The 18920-nt window shown below is 41.1% G+C and overlaps 1 protein-coding gene across 1 annotated transcript in view; it reads right to left on the bottom strand.

The window, feature by feature from the left end:
• Positions 1–2401: 2401 nt before the first annotated feature.
• Positions 2402–18920, bottom strand: part of CRADD (CASP2 and RIPK1 domain containing adaptor with death domain) — a 65670-nt gene continuing 49151 nt past the window's right edge. Inside the window, exon 3 of the mRNA XM_061639569.1 lies at positions 2402–7673. Within this exon, the coding sequence (XP_061495553.1) occupies positions 7372–7673 (302 nt within the window). The 3' untranslated portion in view covers positions 2402–7371. The remainder of the gene's footprint in view (positions 7674–18920) is intronic.

Raw genomic sequence — 18920 nt, forward strand, 5'->3', positions numbered from 1 at the left:
GAAAGCTCCGTCCCACGCACATTCAACAACACACTGCTTTAGTGATGGATAGCAGGAAAAAGTGTGATACAGAATTCTGAAGATATCTTGTTGAGCTTAATCGAACAAGCTGGTTCACATTGAACTTGAGAGTCTATGCCATTCATTTTAGAATGAAAGCCCGTTGGCAAGGCCTATTTTATTTTAATTTTTGTCACACCAGGTGAACTTATAGTTGCTTTAATATTAAATAGGTCACAAATACGATCATTCTTTTTAAAAAAGAATCTTACTGAGTTGTAACTCCATAATGGAAAGTATTATATTATATAATAAAATAAATGAAGTCCATGGACCCAGTGTCTTTCAAGGGTATGTGGCATTATTTTAAATGAGCCACTTTTACTATTCTTTATAATAAATTTTATCTTGAGTACTGTCCAAAGGTGTAAGCCTTTATTTTTTCTTTTACCCTTGTACACCTACCAATATGTCTTTTGTTGGCTGTTTGAATTGGTGCTGCTCTCTGGGCTAGGAGTAACAGTGCAATCTTACATGTCTACACAGAAGTGGGCCCCACTGAGCTCAATGGGACTTACTCCCAGGTCAGTGTGTATAGGATTGCATGGCCTGACTTACATTTTAAAATTAGAATATCTTGGAATGTCCTAGTGAGTATCATTTTAAGTGAAAATGTCTCCTAAAGTTCAGAACAATTTATCTAAGAGAGGGATGTTTCATGCTTCAAGAACTCTGGTTATAATGGGTCTGTGGATATGAAACCTTACTTAGCTTCTTATGTAATTAATGGGCAAAGCATACAATGGAGAGTTTTAGCAACGGTTGCTAGAGTTGCACAGGTTGCTGGATAGGAAACTTACTGTTTCCCCATTAGCACAATCATTTTAACTGTGAGGAGAAAGCAGTAGCAGAATGGTGTTTTAAACCCCAAGAACAATTGTTTAAGGGTCATTTTAAACTGGACAACCACCAAAATTCAGTATTAGATATTCATGGCAAATGATTATGGTTGTGAATGTGTAAAGTATCTCAACCATTGTTATTGTTTACTGAGCTCTGCCATTTCCCCACATCCCTGGGTGAATGGGTGTGTCAATATTTGTTGGGATAGAAAACCTGCCTGAACTGAACCGATTACCTGCATGCTCATCTTACTAACAGCTCACGCTATTTGCTTGGTGTATTCTTGTAACAGCTTCTATACCTCCTTTCATGCCAGAATAAAACTATACAACTGTGTGAACCTCAGTGCAGTAGTTAATGTAATAGTTGTGAATACTACCTCGACTGTCAGTCCTGCAAGACTCTCTCCCTGCTTGCAGGCCTCTTTCCACCTGGCCTGGAATGCTGGGGCACTGACTGACACACACTATAAAAGGTATTGCTGGCCTGAAGATACCAGAGACCATCTTCACTGTGGGGTGCTCTGTTTGGGCCAAAATTTAATTCTGCTGGTTAATTATTTTTGCTGTTTTTGGGATTATGTTTTTGTATTTTATTGTTGGACCTTGTTGGGAATTATCATGGTGTTTCAATTTATTGTATGTTTCGTAAGATGGCTTTCTTTAAAAAGTTTGACTCTTTGAATAGTTTGACTCTGAATTTTGTCTTGTAACAGAAAATTATGTAATTTTCATGTTGTGAGCTGCCTTGAGCATAGATTACTATGGAAAGGCGGCATACAAATAAACCATGGTAAAATGTTGTCATTACTACTACTGAAAATCCTTATATAAAAAACAAGTGGACAAAGTGCTACACTTACTTTATTTCTATAATATTTAGAACTGGATGGTTGGCCTGTACCCTCCCAATGTTGTTGGACTCCAGCTCACATCAGTTCAAGCCACCATGGCTAATGGCAAAGGATAATGGGAGCTGTACACCAAAAACATCTGGTTCGCCAACCCTGATTTAGAACAACCTTAGAAGGCAGGGTGGGAAACATTTCCCCCCATAATTGGTCAACTGTGGGCCACAGTCAATGGTGGATGGGGCCAGATCAGAGGCTTGGCAAGGATTTTCTCTGTGCTACCCCAGCCCCTTCTCTTTTTCTTACATGTACACACATACATGAAATTGGAATGCTTCCCAAAGAGGTAGTCTAAAGAGAAAGAGTGGTCCCGCAGCAACCAGGGCTAGGATAATGCTGAGTGTTGCATGCAGTGTTTTGACAACAGGTCCCCCAAACCAGGTGTAAGGTAAGTTAGCATTGTCTTCATACTACAGATAATGGGAGCCCAGGCTGAGAGTGTCTTGACAAAGCCATTTTGGAGATCAGCTGAGATTCAAACTGAGCTGGTAAGTCACATTTCTTAACCACTTCACTACATTGTTTCATTGGGACCTTCAAAATAGCACCCACAAGATTATACTTATTTTATTTATTTATTATTTGACTTATATCCTGCCCTTCCTCCCAGCAGGAGCCCAGGGAGGCAAACAAAAGCACTAAAAACACTTTAAAACATCATAAAAACAGACATTAAAATACATTAAAACAAAACAACTTTAAAAACATTTTTAAAAAGGCTTTGAAGATATGTTTTTTTTAAAGAAGGTTAAAAAACATTTTAAAAAAGGTTTAAAAGCATATTAAAAAGTAATTCCGGGATGGGACTTGGGGGCACCGTTTTACGATGGCTCCGTTCCTTCCTGGAGGGTCGAACCCAGAAGGTGGTGCTGGGGGATTCCTGTTTGACTCCTTGGCCGTTGGCCTGTGGGGTCCCTCAGGGTTCAGTTCTGTCCCCCATGCTATTTAATATCTACATGAAACCGCTGGGAGAGGTTGTCCGGAGATTTGGGGTTCGGTGCCACCAGTATGCAGATGACACCCAACTCTACTTCTCCTTTCCACCTAATTCCAAGGAAACTGTCTCAGTTCTAAACCAGTGCCTGACAGCAGTGGTGGACTGGATGAGGGTGAACAAGCTGAAGCTTAATCCAGACAAGACAGAGGTGCTCCTAGTCAGTCGAAAGGCGGATCAGGGAATACGGGTTCAGCCTGTGCTAGATGGGGTTACACTCCCCCTGAAGACGCAGGTTCGCAGTTTGGGTGTGCTCCTGGACTCAGCCTTAAACCTGGAGGCCCAGGTCTCTGCGGTGGCCAGGAATACTTTTGCACAGTTAAGATTAGTGCACCAACTGCGCCCGTTCCTGGAGTCGTCTGATCTGGCTATGGTGACACATGCCTTAGTTACATCCCGCTTAGACTACTGTAACGCGCTCTACGTGGGGCTGCCTTTGAAGACTGTTCGGAAACCTCAACTGGTGCAACGAGCTGCAGCCAGAATGTTAACTGGGGCTGGTTACAGGGACCATACAACTCCCCTGCTGCAACAGCTCCACTGGCTGCCAGTCTGTTTCCGGACACAATTCAAAGTGCTGGTTATGACCTATAAAGCCCTATACGGCTTAGGTCCAGGCTATCTGTCAGACCGTATCTTCCTATATGAACCTGCCCGGGCCCTGAGATCTTCAGGAGAGACCCGTCTCACGATCCCAACACCTTCACAAGTGCGACTGGTGGGGACACGAGATAGGGCCTTTTCGGTGGCTGCCCCTAGGCTCTGGAACTCCCTCCCTAGGGAGGCAAGAATGGCCTCCTCTGTGCAGTCTTTCCACTGACAGCTAAAGACTTTTTTCTTCCGGCAGGCCTTTGGAACTGAAGGTTTTAAGGGTAGTGACTGAAGAGGATGCTGTATGTTATTGTTTTGCCTGTATGCTCCTAAACTGGGTTGCAGTATTTTAAGAGTAATTGGTTTTAACATCTTAATAGTTTAATCCTGTTTTAATACTGATTTTATATGTTTATATCTTTTATATTTTTATAGGTTCTTAATGATGTGTACTTGTTTTTATCTGGAAGCCGCCTTGAATTCCAGTTTGGAAAAAGGGCGGGGTATAAATAAAGATAATAATAATAATAATTCCAACACAGACACAGACTGGGATAAGGTCTCAACTTAAAAGGCTTGTTGAAAGAGGTCTTCAATAGGTGCTGAAAAGATAACAGAGAAGGCACTTGTTTAATATTTAAGGGGAGGGAATTCCACAGGGTAGGTGCTGCCACACTAAAGGTCCATTTCCTATGTTGTGCAGAATGGACCTCCTGATAAGATGGCATCTGCAGGAGGCCCTCACCTGCAGAGCGCAGTGATCGACTGGGTATATAAGGGTAAGACGATCTTTCAGGTATCCTGGTCCCAAGCTGTATAAGGCTTTGCACTCCAAAACCAGAACCTTGAACCTGGCCCGGTAGTTAATGGGGAGCCAGTACAATTCTTTCAGCAGCTGGGTAATATGTTGGTGATACCCTACTCCAGTGAGCAAACTCACCACCACATTTTGCGCCAGCTGCAGCTTCCGAACCAACCTCAAGGGCAGTCCCACATAGAGCGTATTACAGTAATCCAGCCTTGAGGTTACCAGTGTGTGGACAACTTGATTTCTTGACAGTTCTAGTGTATATCCTCATGGCATTCAAACAAAATCGACAGACTTGAAATAAGACTCAAGGCCAAACAGGTTTACTGTTTACATTTGGGATACAGATTCCAGGTCATGCCCTCAGCAAACTTACAGGGTAGATACCTTGGAATCCCGTACCCCGCACATCTATGCGTTGCAGGATGTAGGGTACCGGAGGATTTAAAGCATTATATGCTAAGCTGCCCTTTATTTAGTGCCCCAAGAGAAAATTTTTTATCCCCGTTGATATATAGAACCATAGTCATGACGGAGTCCCAGATAGTGGTTTTCCTTTTATCCTCGGATCAACCTCACATAATGATGGCCACCGCAAATTTTGCTCTGGCGGCAAAAAAGCTTAGAGCTAGTCATGTTAAAACTCATAATTAACATATGCTTTTTAAAATGTCTGATCTGTTTTCTTTTATTAAGTTTTATGTGCTATATTACACATTGTTTTATGTATTACTCTTGTGATTCTCTTGTAACAGCCAATGGCTATATACAATTTTCAATAAACAAACAAACAAACATTTGGGATACATATACACTTACGTAACTATCATTAGCATAAAATTTACATTTGACTGAAGTGTAAAGGGAGCAAAATTACTGCAAGCAGTGCAGTGCTGCTTTAAAAGGGATCAAAAATAAAATACTCTATAGTGTGTTCCTTGGATCTTAAAGTTATACAGTCAGGTAATCAGACTAACAGGCATTACCCAGACAGTGACGACAAACAATGGCTTAACATGTTTGCAGCATTTACCATTTTTTAAGATCTACAGAAAATGAAGATCATTGTGGAAACATAACATTGCCAATCTAAAATGTATTTTTATGGCTGGATTTATCACATGTATAAAACCAGTGATGTAGGACAGAAAAATGTTCAGTGTTTCCCCCACAGAATTTTTTTCCATTTCTTAGGTTCATACCAACTGCAAATACAATATTAGGCAAGCTTGGCAGCTTCAAAATTTGCAGCATTGTTTACTAAATACAAACAAAACAAACGTGCTAAATTAGATCACTCCCTAGGACATCAGAAAACTGCTTAATTCAACAATAAAAAAAATCACTGTAATTGAATCATACAGTAACATTTAATTTCCAATAATGCATGTACTGTGCACACATCTGGTCACATCGTGGGACTTGGGAATTTGAGGAACTGACTTCTCCCCTACAGATTTACCCAGTACTTGAGATCTGCCAGAGACCCTTCTCCAGGTCTTGAGAGGTAATGTGGCTGGCAATTTGGAAGGGGCCTTTTCAGTGGTGGCACCCAATTTATAGGATACCTTCTCTTCAGACATGTGAAAGAGGCACCTACATTAGCACTATTCAGGCACCAAATTAAAACCATTATTTTCAACCAAGCCTTTTAATGGATACTTTTGAGTCTCTGAAAGTTTAAGATGTTTCTAAAAACATTGACTGCTTATAATTGCTGTACTCATAAAGAGAATAAGTGTATTAATGGGCTTTTATGGTTTAGTTTTAGGAATTTATTGTTTTGAATGGCTTTGTAGACATTAAAGCAGAAAAGTGGCCCATCAAATAAAATATTCCATCTGGAATAAAGTAACTCTCCATTTCATTTACTAGGTCCTTAGGCAATATTTACATGAGAAGGAACAGCCATCATTTCCCCTGCCTATTGTGTGGATCTTTCATGTTACTGGAGTGTTGTTGGAAGACACAGGTATATATATATTCTACTGTAGCAACAATACGAATCAACAGTAAGCTGTCTTCCTAATTCTGGATTGAATGGAACTAAATTCTATTTCTGAAGAAGCTGTAAGTGTGATTACTTTCAAAAGAGAACACACTTCACCCTCGTTAATCTTCACAGGGCTTGAAGTGACCTTCAGGGAGTGTGAATACATATTCACCCCTCTACCCTAAGATAGGACCACCTACTCTGAGAGCACCACTAATACCTGCCAACATTTCAGCAGGTTTCCCCATTGATGATGTAGCTCTTAGGACATTTCTCCTAACATCACCTAGGTTCTTTCTGATCATTGTTCTTTGTGCTTAAAATATTTCCTTTTTCATTTCCTGGTGCAGGGATCTTACTAGGCATTTGAAAGAGCAGACATTCATTTGGCTCTGGCTGACTGGGCTCTATCAGCACTTGCAATACACCCAGGAAACATTTAAGTAAAAGTTAGAAAAGAAAGGAAGGAGCAGGAGATGTGGGACCCACTGCAAAAAACACACACAACCCAAACCCACCAAAAAACCCTGGAAACTGGGCTTCTTGGCTGACCTGCTAACACCACCTCTGGTTTATTGCAGTAATACCCCTGAACTAAAATAACCTAAAACTCCCAACAACAAAAGTATACACTTATCTCTCAGTCTCTTTGTTTGCCTTTGTAAATTAAAATTGCCCTCCGCAGGTCAACTAATAAAAGCTTTGGCTAATTTATTCACCAATTAAACTGATTAAAACTAGCAGCCCTTATCATTAAGTATATGGACATGTTCCTTATTATTTAGGAAGAACTTTTATGAAGAATTTGAAATTTCAAGAACTGTGCTGAAGGGGAGGAGGGAGGCTAAGGAATTAAATGGGCATGAAAACACACACACAGACACAGGCTGTTTCAAAACAAAATCATGCTGACTGAGATGTTTTACTAAGATTAAAAAATTGCAGACAAAAAGGCATTAAAAGTTGCACAGACTGAGTTATGCTTTGCAACAAAGGAACTTAATGTTATGTAATTGTGCATACAATTGTAGTCTCTGGCACTTAACTGGATGCTTATATCTATTTTAAAGGGAATGAAGCACACTAGACATTTTCTGTATTGCAGTTCTATGCATACACTGGATTACATTTCATACAGAGGAGGCTTTCGAGCATCCAGTCACACTAGGGGCTCACTGAAACATCTGTTGGGTCACAGAAGAATCCACTTCTACTGACTTCAAACAAGCACACAGACTCTCCATGGTAGCTTTGTTCCCCAAACGCTGCCTCCATAAGATGAATGCACTCGCAATCTGTGAAGGGACATTGTATGGGTGATTGACTTTACAATGATAAATGTCATTTAGTGTCAAGCCCAGGGACAATACAATGCACTCCCATTCAGGTCCAAGTCTCATAGCAAGCCTGTTAATCTGCTGATCTGTTGGTGGATTCTTCAAAGTGTGTTGAGAAATTCCAAGTAACTCATTATCTAAAAGAAAAGAAAAGTACAGGTACATCACTATGAAAAATGGCAACCACTTTTAATGACACCTTGGAGCTGTGACTATTGGAAGAAAAACAGAACTTTAAAGGAGGACTCTAAACCAACAACAATGAACAGTATGCTAGCAAGCAACAATCCTTAGATGGTCATCATATATAAATCTCACTAAGTAATAAACAGCCAAAAGATCTGTTTATATCTGCACTTTAGGAGCCAGGTCTGACTATGGGCCCAAAATGGAGCCCAAGATGTGCCCCCAAACTTTCTAAAACAGGCAACTGTACCAGGCCACATTAAGGTCCCAAGAAACACATGGCAGTTTAACATTTTTCAACAGTTTTTGATTTGAGCTAGCAGAGAAATGCATTCAAGAGATATTTTAGCTGCCAAATGTTTCATCTATCCAGCTCCCCTGGACATGTTAGCAGTGGTGGCAAAGAAAGGGAAAAGCTCCAAAGTTAAAAAAGAAAAAGAATCTCCAAGTGTGCTTCAAGGGGGTGAATTAAGAACCCACTGAAATGCAATTGCTACCACTACACCTGAATGTAGAAGTAGCAATCCTTCTTGAAGTTCAGAATTTAAAATGTTAGTGTTGGCTTTCCTTCCGATTACAGGACCAGTGCAGTTTGGATTTGGTTCTTTTCTTCTGTTGCCTAGGAAATTATATTATATGAAAATAGGTGATAAATAATTATAACCATAGGATATGAATGTGGCTGGGAGGAAAACAGGCAGCTCCTTTCAAGACGGTCTCATTGTGAAACCTATTTCAGAACTTCAATATCATGCTCACAAGCCCATATCAAAGCAGCAGAATAGCAATAATAAAAACACAACTCCTGCATGAGCATCAAAATGTTTTGTTAGAAAGAGCTCTCTTTTCTTTTTTAAAGAGACAGAGAAGCAAGGCTTAGCAGATGAGTCAGCTCATTCATAACAGATTCTATAGGAGATTATAAACAGGTTTTTAGAAAAGGGCAGCTCTGTTTAAAACTGTTTTTTCAAAAGAAATTATTCATTTTTTCAAATAAGAACAAATCTAATACAAGCAATGAGAATAAAGCAGCAAAACAAATCTTCTGACAAGAACATCTTTCCCTAGCAAGCTGTGTGACTCAGTCTTCTGTTGGTGTCCAAACTTTAACAAGCCCTGGAGGGAATGTGAATAGGCAAGACTAATGTAAACTATCCAGCAGCCCCATCAGTGGAGGGTCCTCCAGCTAGGCCTCCTCGTCTCCCAAGGCCACAGGAAACTTTAACTCTAAACCAGGCAGCTGCAAAGTGGTTTCTGAGTTTCCTCTACCCCTCCTTCACTATTACTTTTTTAATAACTGAAACAGCGTATGACATTCTGCATGGTAAATGTCAGGAAAAAAAGCTGCCCTTTGCTTTTACCTCATCACCCCATGTCATGGACTAACCCCTCTTCAAAACTGTAACTTCTTATTTTTTCTTAGTGGGTCCAATCACACAGTTCATCGTATGGGCCTCATTCCTTCCTGTCATCTTCATTTCCCCCTTCCTTTCCCTTTCCCAGTTCTGCAATGCCAGCAGTTCCTGCACTTCCTTCCTCATGTGTGGTGATTACTGTCACTACCATCAACCACCACAATCAGTTTGAATAGGTACTTGCACTAGTATCTTATTCCTGTCCTTTCACTCCCTTGCATTTTATCATTCCTCATGCTCCAGCTGAGTGCAAGTGTCTTCTTTAAATGTCTGAGTGGGAAAATTAGTCTAGCCCCTGGTGAGGCCTCTGATATAATGCCTCATGGGCCCTCTCGATATCTCTCTGGCTACCTCTACCTCTGGACAAACCTGCTGCAGCCAGGTGATGAGATACGTAATCAGATCTTGCACCCCAGTCTGCTCAGGAAGTCCTCTTATTCATAAATTGGGGCAGCAATTCCAATCCTCACTGTCTGCCATTGTAATTTTCAGATCAATTGCTGCATGGGCTAGAGACTTACTTAATATCTCAAGCCCATCTTTAAGGCCTAGTTTTCATAGCTATCTTGAAGATTTTCCATGGCAAGGTCTGCCATCTCCTATCAGTGGCCGTATTGCTTCCGGCCACTCTCCTGTTAATTCTTACAGAATAGTTTGAACTGGCTAGCTGCATCTGCCATCAAGTCTACCCTGCCATCCTCTGTTGGCTGCTTCACTGGTACTGGAGGTGTCATCACTCTCCATCTGGTCAATTGCACTGGCTGGATCTAGTGCCTTAACATATGCTGCAAGGCTGAGCCCCTCCAAGCTTTGTGTCAGATCCTGCTTTGTGTAATGCAGATTGTCTCGTCGTTAATTTAAAGCTGTTCTACTTTTTCCCCATTTTTTGCAGAGTTAGAAGTGTTATTCTAAATTATGCCACCATTTCTAACAATGTTGTCACTGGAATCCATTTTAAACCTCTATTATAATTTTTGCTGGCTGCTTCTTTTTGGACTAGATGACAACATGCAAAAAACTCAGCTCGTCTTTGTAGTGGATATAATGGATAATACCCTTGCCAGGCTACTGTAAGGACAGAATATGGAGAAACCGATTGGTTCCCCATTGGAAAGGGTGTGAGACAGGGGTGTATTATATCACCCCATTCATTTAATCTATATGCAGAACATATCATACAGAAAGCAGGATTGGACCAAGATGAAGGAGGTGTGAAAATTGGAGGGAGAAATATCAATAATTTAAGATATGCAGACGATACCATACTACTACAGTAGGGCCCCGCTTATACGGCGGGTTAGGGACCAGGCCCCCGCTGTAAAGTGGAAATCGCCATAAAGTGGAACCCCATTGATTATAATGGGGCGCATCACGCAAAAATGCCGCAAAATGCCGCAAACCCGGCTTTAAAATGGGGAATTTCCTGCCGCTGCATTAGCGGAATGCTGGAATGCGAAGCGCCAGTAAGCGGGGCCCTACTGTAGTAGAAACCAGTAATGATTAGAAATGAATGCTGTTGAAAGTTGATGTTGCTGTTGAAAGAATGCTGTTGAGGAAAGCACAAAAGCAGGACTACAGATGAACATCAAGAAGACTAAAGTAATGACAACAGAAGATTTATGTCACTTTAAAGTTGACAATGAGGACATTGAACTTGTCAAGGATTAGTACCTTGGCACAGTCCCTAACCAAAATGGAGACAACAGTCAAGAAATCAGAAGAAGGCTGGGACTGGGGAGGGCAGCTATGAGAGAACTAGAAATAGTCCTCAAATGCAAAGATGTATCACTTAACACTAATGTAGGGATCATTCAGACCATGGTATTCCTGATCTCTACGTATGGATGTGAAAGTTGGACAGTGAAAAAAGCGGATTATGAGAAAAATCAACTCATTTGAAATGTGGTGTTGGAGGAGACCTTTGTGGATATTGTGGACTGTGAAAAAGACAAATAATTGGGTGTTACAACAAATTAAACCAGAACTATCACTAGAAGTAAAATGATGAAACTGAGGTTATCATGCTTTGGACACATAATGAGAAGACATGATTCACTAGGAAAGACAATAATGCTGGGAAAAACAGAAGGAAGTAGAAAAAGAGGAAGGCCAAACAAGAAATGTATTGATTCCATCAAGGAAGCCACAGACCTGAACTTACAAGATCTGAACAAGGTGGTTTATAACAGATGCTATTGGAGGTTGCTGATTCATAGGGTTGCCATAAGTTGTAATTGACTTGAATGCACATAACAACAACAACCCTTGCCACAAGCAGTATTTTGCTATCACATGCAGGGATGTGTGTGTATTTGTAAGTGAAGGGGGGGGGGAGAAATCGCCATTACAAATATCTTAAAGCAGTATATTCTTGCTCCCTTCAAGATAACATCAGAACAGTGTAATTTAGCAAGCATTCTTCAAGCAGTCAATCATTTCTGTAACCGAGAAAGGCAAATTATTTGGGCTTTCTATGCTGAAACTGAACCCCGACAAGACCGAGGTACTGCTTGTGGGAGACAAGAGAAGATTAGGAGATATTGACCTGGTGCTGAATGGGGTTAGTTTGCCCCTGAAGGACCAGGTTCGCAGCCTCGGGGTCATTCTTGACTCCCAGCTGTCCATGGAGGCTCAGGTATCAGCAGTGAGCCGGGCAGCTTGGTATCAATTGCATCTGATACAGAGGTTGCGACCCTATCTTCCGGCTCATCTGCTCCCGCAGGTAGTGCATGCACTGGTCTCCTCTCGCTTAGACTACTGCAATGTGCTCTACGTGGGGCTACCCTTGAAGAAGGTCCGGAAATTACAGCTGGTACAGAACACGGCGGCACGGTTGATTACGAATAGCCGCCGGCGGGATCACATCACCCCGGTACTTGAAGATCTACACTGGTTACCAGTTGTTTACCGAACCCAATTCAAGGTGTTGGTACTAACCTTTAAAGCCCTACACGGTTTCGGTCCAGTGTATCTAAAGGAGCGCCTCCAGCATCACCAAGTATGTCGCCTGACGAGATCAGCCTCCCAAGACCTTCTCTCGGTCCCACCAGTTAAAACAGCTAGACTGGTGCGGACCAGAGAGAGGGCATTCTCGGTTGTGGCCCCCACCCTCTGGAACTCTCTGCCATACGATCTACGCCATGTCCCTTCCTTGGTAGGTTTCCGTAAAGGACTAAAAACATGGCTATTTCAGCGGGCATATAGAACCCCTAGTTAATTTTAGTTTTATAGTGTACGGATGGGGGTAAACTGAATATGTTATAATTGTATTTATATGTGTATTTTATAACTGTATTTTAAAATTAATTATGTACGCCGCCTAGAGTGGCTGTTCACTCAGCCAGATAGGCGGCCTAAAAATAAATTTTTATTTATTTATTTATTTATAGTTACGCTCTTTTCTTTTTTACTTGACTGGAAATATAATGAAGCTGTCAGGCAGATAAAAGGGAATCTATACAGGAAAAGAACACAATATTTTAGAAGACTTGAGAGGTATGAGATTAGAAACTACATGTTCTTGTATTGGTTGCAATTCTCTCACCATAGTTTTATCATATCATCATAATCACTTTTTATGAAGCAGACATTGCTACACAGCCATGGAGGGAAGTGGCTCCAAATACCCTTCTAATGCAGCATTTTCAACCTGGTGCCCTTCAGAGTTTTGCATTATATATCCCATCAGATCCAGACAGTGCAAATATGAGTACTTGAGTTCTGGATTCAGATGGTGGCTTTTTCCACAGTGGCTCTAAGTCTAAGTTCTTCCTCTAAGGCAAAGATCCTAATGCATCTGGGATACCAAAATTCCTGTAGAAATGGCCAACAATAACCTGGTATTATGTTAAAGAGACCATTCTACATAAGGTGGTTATTATTGTCAGATAAATGAGAAATCGTTGTAGGAAAAGTTGTTCTTTTGGGTTCTGATCTCACTGACACTCCACCCCAAACCAAGCAATCCCCCCGCCAAAGTATTTCAGTCCACATGATAGTAATGGTGAGAACATCTTTTAGTGGTGAAAGAAACAAACAGAAGAACTGAAGACTTGGTTGACCAGGCCTTATAGGTGTGGTGCTTAAAATGAAAAGGCACATTAGGTGCAAGTATTACTAGCACCACCCAGCTATACCCATGCCTACCATTCAGATGAGCAATCGCTTGTCACTGAAGCAGCAATGTACATTCATTGCCCTGTTTAAGAACTGGCATATTTAAAGGCGGAAGTGATTTTTGAGAGAGCTGTGCGATGGGAAAGATAAGCTATATTCTTAAGGAGCTCCAAAAGGTTTACTCTGTATTAAACAATATTGATGGGAACAGAGCACAGAGAGAGGAAACCATACAATAAATTTTGTTAAGCTATTTCTGCTTGGGAAAAAATGCTTCTGCCTATCTCTGGGCATTTTCTTTTAGTTTCCTGCTTGTGATCAAGACAGCACTTCCCTAAGCAAAGGACATGAGTGAATAAACAGGCGGCTGCAGAGATTATGCTTGTACTGTAGCAACTATTTGCTAATGGAGCACAGCGGGAAGGTCTCCAGCAATTCCTAAAAGGCCATGTGTTCCTCGAAGCACTGCAGCCATAGCAACCGCTCACCACTTGCTTTGTTTCCAGGAAAACGCTCTTCAGTGCTGTTTTTGCTCATGCCTTTCTATTAGATTATAAACTCTTCCAGATAGGAATTCCACACTTTCCTGTGACATCACCATCACTGCTGTTCTACAGCTTCATATGGTGAATAGTACTTCAAAATCATGGGAATCAAGCACACTGATTCAACTTATTTTATTTTCATTTGAAGTGTTTTGTCATTTCTGCATGACAGTAATGCATGAGTAATGAGGATAATGGTACAATGAGGGCAATTAATTTAGAAAAATGTGCTGCTTTATAAAGACACTAGAGATGGGCAAGTGCAGATGGGCAAGTGTAGTAAATTGGAAAGGGCCATAAGCTCAGTGGTAGAGAACCTGCTTTGCATGCAGAATGTCCCAGGTTCAATCCCCAGCATCTCCAGGTAGGGATGAGAGAAACCCTGGAGAGCTGCTGCCAGTCAGTATAGACAATACTGAGCTAGATGGACTAATGGTCTGATTCTGTATAAGAGTGTTTCTATGTTCCTAAGCAATATGTATCTAATTATACTGTACATAACTAAAGGATTTTCTATGTTTAAGACACACACGGCAGTAAAGGGAGATTATATCGTATAGGATAAATTATCTTGCATTGTAATGCCCTGATTGTTCCACTGTCTTTTCCCCAATCCCAACCAAAATTTTGAATGCCAATAAAACAATCCTTTAAACGCTTGTTAAAAGACTTCCCTTTTCTATAATGAGACAACACAGTAGTATGGTTACTAATGCAGTTTTTTTCTGTGAATAAGGTGATTTTTTTAAAAGAGACTTCAACAGCTTGCGAGTCTGACATGCAATGGGATTCATGTAGCCATGAAAGGTTAAGTATAGTCATCTTCCTCTGAGAGATCTCAACAAAATCACCCACTGTATTAAGTGAAAAATCTGTCCTGAATACTAAAATGACTGTGTTGGGGTTAAATTGAAATCCCCAGTGCTTGTAAAACTATAATTCACTTGTCCTATCTAAACCAGCTTGGGCTTTATGGGAAATAGAACCAAAGTGGCCTTTATTTGACTTTTGATATAAAATGTCGGTTTATTTCCTGGTGACCTGACCCTTACCTACATTCCAGTGGCTCGCATAATAAAAGCCGGTTTAAGCTGGACACGTCCCTACTATGGATCTCTTGTATCACATCCATGCCTATGACCTTGTTTATTGCTATAAAGGTGCCTTGCATAGAAATGTTATAAGCTGTTCCGCTGCCCCTCAGATCTTGACTTGTGAAACCCTTTGATATGCAAGCGTAGTAATTTTCATGTCTGTCTCCTACCCATGGGGCGCCCGGTTGCAGCCGGCCACCCCTTTACTCTTCCCTTCTTCTGTAGTTGCATAGTGCTTATCTCTAGGACATGCGAAGTATGCAGACATGGAATCTAAGAGATAATCTTAGTGTTTCCACTTTCGTCCTTCCCCCTACACCCCTTTACCTCCTTTTGTCTGCCCCAAAGCTATAGTGTCTAGCAACTGCTTCTTTTGTATTTTGTGACGTATGCCCGATACTGTAAACTTCGGGGTGAGCCTATATAAACCCTATGACACCAATAAACGAGGTTCCCATGCTGGCCTGCTTCGGCTTGTAAGTATTGGGTCCCCTTTGCAAAGGTTTTTGTCTCGTGTTACTTGATCTCTGATAGTGGGCTCATTTGCACTCAACTCCGCACTCTTCCCGGGTGTAATAAGCGAGTTGGGGTTGACAGGCGACTTGCGTGTTGGGTTTGGACCTAACAATTGGGGGCCTCGTCCGGGATCCCTTGTGCGGACCGCCTTTTTGCCATTGCACCCCTTAATTTGATAACAGGCGCCACGAGAGAATTTTCTGGGTTATCAATAAAAGCGGGCGGCTTTGACACTTTGGGGATAAAGCACAGTTGAGGAAAACCCGCTATCAGACGTCATGGGAAATAAAGGGAGTGTGCCGGTAAAGGACAGCCCTTTGGGAATAATGTGTATGCTGTGGCAAAAGGAGGACTTGCCTGTGCGTAAGAGAGGCCTGAAAAAGAGAAAGATGATTGAGCTCTGTGCGGTAGCGAGACCGCGGGTAACTGCAGTATTGAACGGTAGCCAAAGAGTGGCTCCTTTAAACCCGTTCCTTTAAGAGGAGTAGGGGAGCGGATTGAGGTAAAACATTCAGATTAATTGCATTTCTGGCTCCTATGGCAGATGGGAGCGCAGAGATTGCAGGGTTTTTACAATGCTGAAAGACAGATCTTTGACCGGTGAGGCCCCCCCTCCAAGTTATTTTTCTGAGGATGACTCGGATAGAAGAATGATTTTAAGTCGTTCTATTATGCTTTCCGCGCCAGCGCCGCCTTCCAGCCCCGAAGGCGGGGCTCCTCGGCCGGCGCAGAAACAAGTCTCTTCCGATTCAAGTGCTGAGACGGAAGAGAAGGATCCAGGAGAGGGGCCCTCAGGGGGGGAACGGTCACGCGCTTGCGAAAAAGGAGAAAAAGAGAAACGGTTATTGACTAAGGAAACGCCATTGATTGTGCGAGACCAGCCGTATCTGGACGCCCAGGGACGGGTCAGACTCCTAGGTGTGTAAGGCTTGTGTTTTCCCGGGAAGTAAGAACGTAAGAATGGTAGTAGGAAGGATTTGCATAAAAGAAATGTGTATGAGTTGGGTACCCAAGTGAGAGGTTGTATGCGTATAGCTTTTTTTGAGTGTATGTATGAAAGTTTTTCTGTGGGTTTGCTTTCAAGGGAACTTTCCTTCCATTACTGTCGTTCATAAATCATGCTGATTTTACCTTTTCCTCTTTTAACTGCTTGGATCAGCTGCGCTGCCCACCTGTTCTCTTAGTAGTTCTTAGCATTTTTTTTATAGAAAGTATAGGATTTGAACTAAGCGATTCCTTTTAGAATGTCGGGGTTTCTTTTTCTTTTGTTCCTGTACTGGGTTAACTCCTTCTTCCCTTCCTCCTTATTTGATATGAATTTAGATTATTAAGGTTTTTTGTGTGTTTGTCTGTCTTGCTTGCTACAAATTACTTGTGTGCATCTTCCTTCCTGATGTAATGTTTTATATCTTCCTTATCTCAGTCCTTGCCATTGAGGAACGTTTTATTTCTTTGGAGCTCCCTTCCTTTTCAAGCTTCTTAAAATTGTTTTCTCCAGTCTGTTTAAACAGTGGGATGATTGTTTTCTCTGCAGCAGTTTTATGCTTTAAGTCTAACGTGATCCCTATGGTTTACTATGTTTTATATAAAGACGGATTGGCTGTGTTTTCCTAATTATTGTGCTGTCTGTTATGTGATTGTAACTTATTAAATATAATTTCTTATTTCAGCCCTTGCCGTTTGACATTAATCCCAATAGCAGATGTTCACAGAGGGGGGGATATTTGTCTAGAATAAGTTTTGCTTTTCATTATTTGTCAGTTATTTCTTATCTTGTAAATGTTACGTTTCTTTTGACGTGGTTCTGTTTTTTGTTTTTGTTTGTTTTGTTACTGCATGTTGAGCCAGAATTACAGAAAAGGGAGATTGGTTTCCCCCCCCCCCATGTTCTCTAGATCTAGCACAAACGTATTAAGCATACATCTTGAAATCAGGAGAAGATACTAGAGTTCCTTTTGTTTAGATTAGACCTGAACCTTTGGCTGTTGCTTGTAGATAAAAGCCTGGCACAGTTAGTTTTTCTGTCAGTGGCCAAAGGGGCAAAAATAACAAAATTACTTTTGAAACTACTCTACCCATTTACCTGTATATAAAGGGAGGCAATTGTAAGTGCCAACTAAATTTGTATGTAGTGCCTTGTGGGTAGAAATGTTTTCCTCCCCCCATACACTTTGACAGGGAAAAGATACCCATGAATTAGAAAGGTTGTAAGTAAAATGAAGGATTCTAGGAAAGAAGTTATTTTGATGGTAGAGGAAGGATAGTTTGAGAAATATTTATTGATGGTAATAAGAAAAGGGAAAAATGACAGGAAAAGGGAAAATGACAGGAAATAACAAAATGTTGTATGTGGGGTTTTTTTTCTCTCTCTTCTTCATCATTGTTGCTAGATTGTGGATTAGAACCTGTACCTGTTTTTCTTTCTTCCATAAGGAAAATAACACCTCTTCTTGAGGTACTCGATCCCAGGTAATTGTTTTAAATTTGTCTGTGAAATGTATGATTTGCCCATTTCCTAGACAGGCAAAACTGAGGCCACCTTGCTGTTTAAACCTAATGTGATGCCCTCTTGTGACTAGGTAAATTCATTATCAAAAGGGGACCAAAATCACAGTAATTGTCTACCTCATATTAGAATTCACATTGGGAATCAATATTACTTTGCTTCCAAAACAGAAACTCATCCCCAGTTGCTCTTCGACTAAAGATGGACCAGGACTTTCAACAGGAAAATGCTTTCCTCATTGTCATACCTTGTGCATATAAATCACACTATTACTAATGAACTTTTTTCTTTTAAAATGATGTTCACAATTATAACGCATGTTAGTGCATTTATTCCTTGACAGGCACTTACAGCAACTGCTCTACATACAGGATGAGCACCATTGGAACACCCTGCTGATTTGGAACAGAACTTAATCTATTTGTGCCACTAACATCTCTTTGTTTTGCATTCATAGCAAGAGGTATAAATCCTTTTTTCTCTGCTTTCCGTGGCTACTTTTCATGAGCAAGGCTCTACATAGCCAGAGGATGGGGAAACTCAGGAGTTTAGAATATGTTGTACTGTTGTGTGTTTTGTCTGTCTGTTGCAAAAACAATATTTTGGTTTTGTCCACTTTGATCAGAAGTCTCATCTGTGGCCATGGATGTTTTATTTTTATATTTTCTTTCCTGTACTGAAGTGTTTTCTCCCCAAGGAACATTTTCCTTTTGCGTGTGTATCACAGAAGATTTTTATTTTGAGACATTTTGGACTCGATCTTTGAAGTGCTCCAGGACCAGAACACGATATGCAACTGGCATGCTATTTTCCTGTATTGCTGCAATAACAGCATAGAGGCCTGCTTCATTCTACCTAACCACAGAACTATTTTCGGGCCTATATTGGCCAGCAACCTGAAACGGGCACCTTGTGCAAGTTTGCAATCTTTTCATACAGTCACTCGGGGGGAGGGGGGGGAAATGAAGATTCTTTCATTATTCCAGTTTCTCTGCCTAGCATCAGC

This window comes from Rhineura floridana, chromosome 8 (genome assembly GCF_030035675.1).
Source record: "Rhineura floridana isolate rRhiFlo1 chromosome 8, rRhiFlo1.hap2, whole genome shotgun sequence".
Lineage (NCBI taxonomy): Eukaryota > Metazoa > Chordata > Lepidosauria > Squamata > Rhineuridae > Rhineura > Rhineura floridana.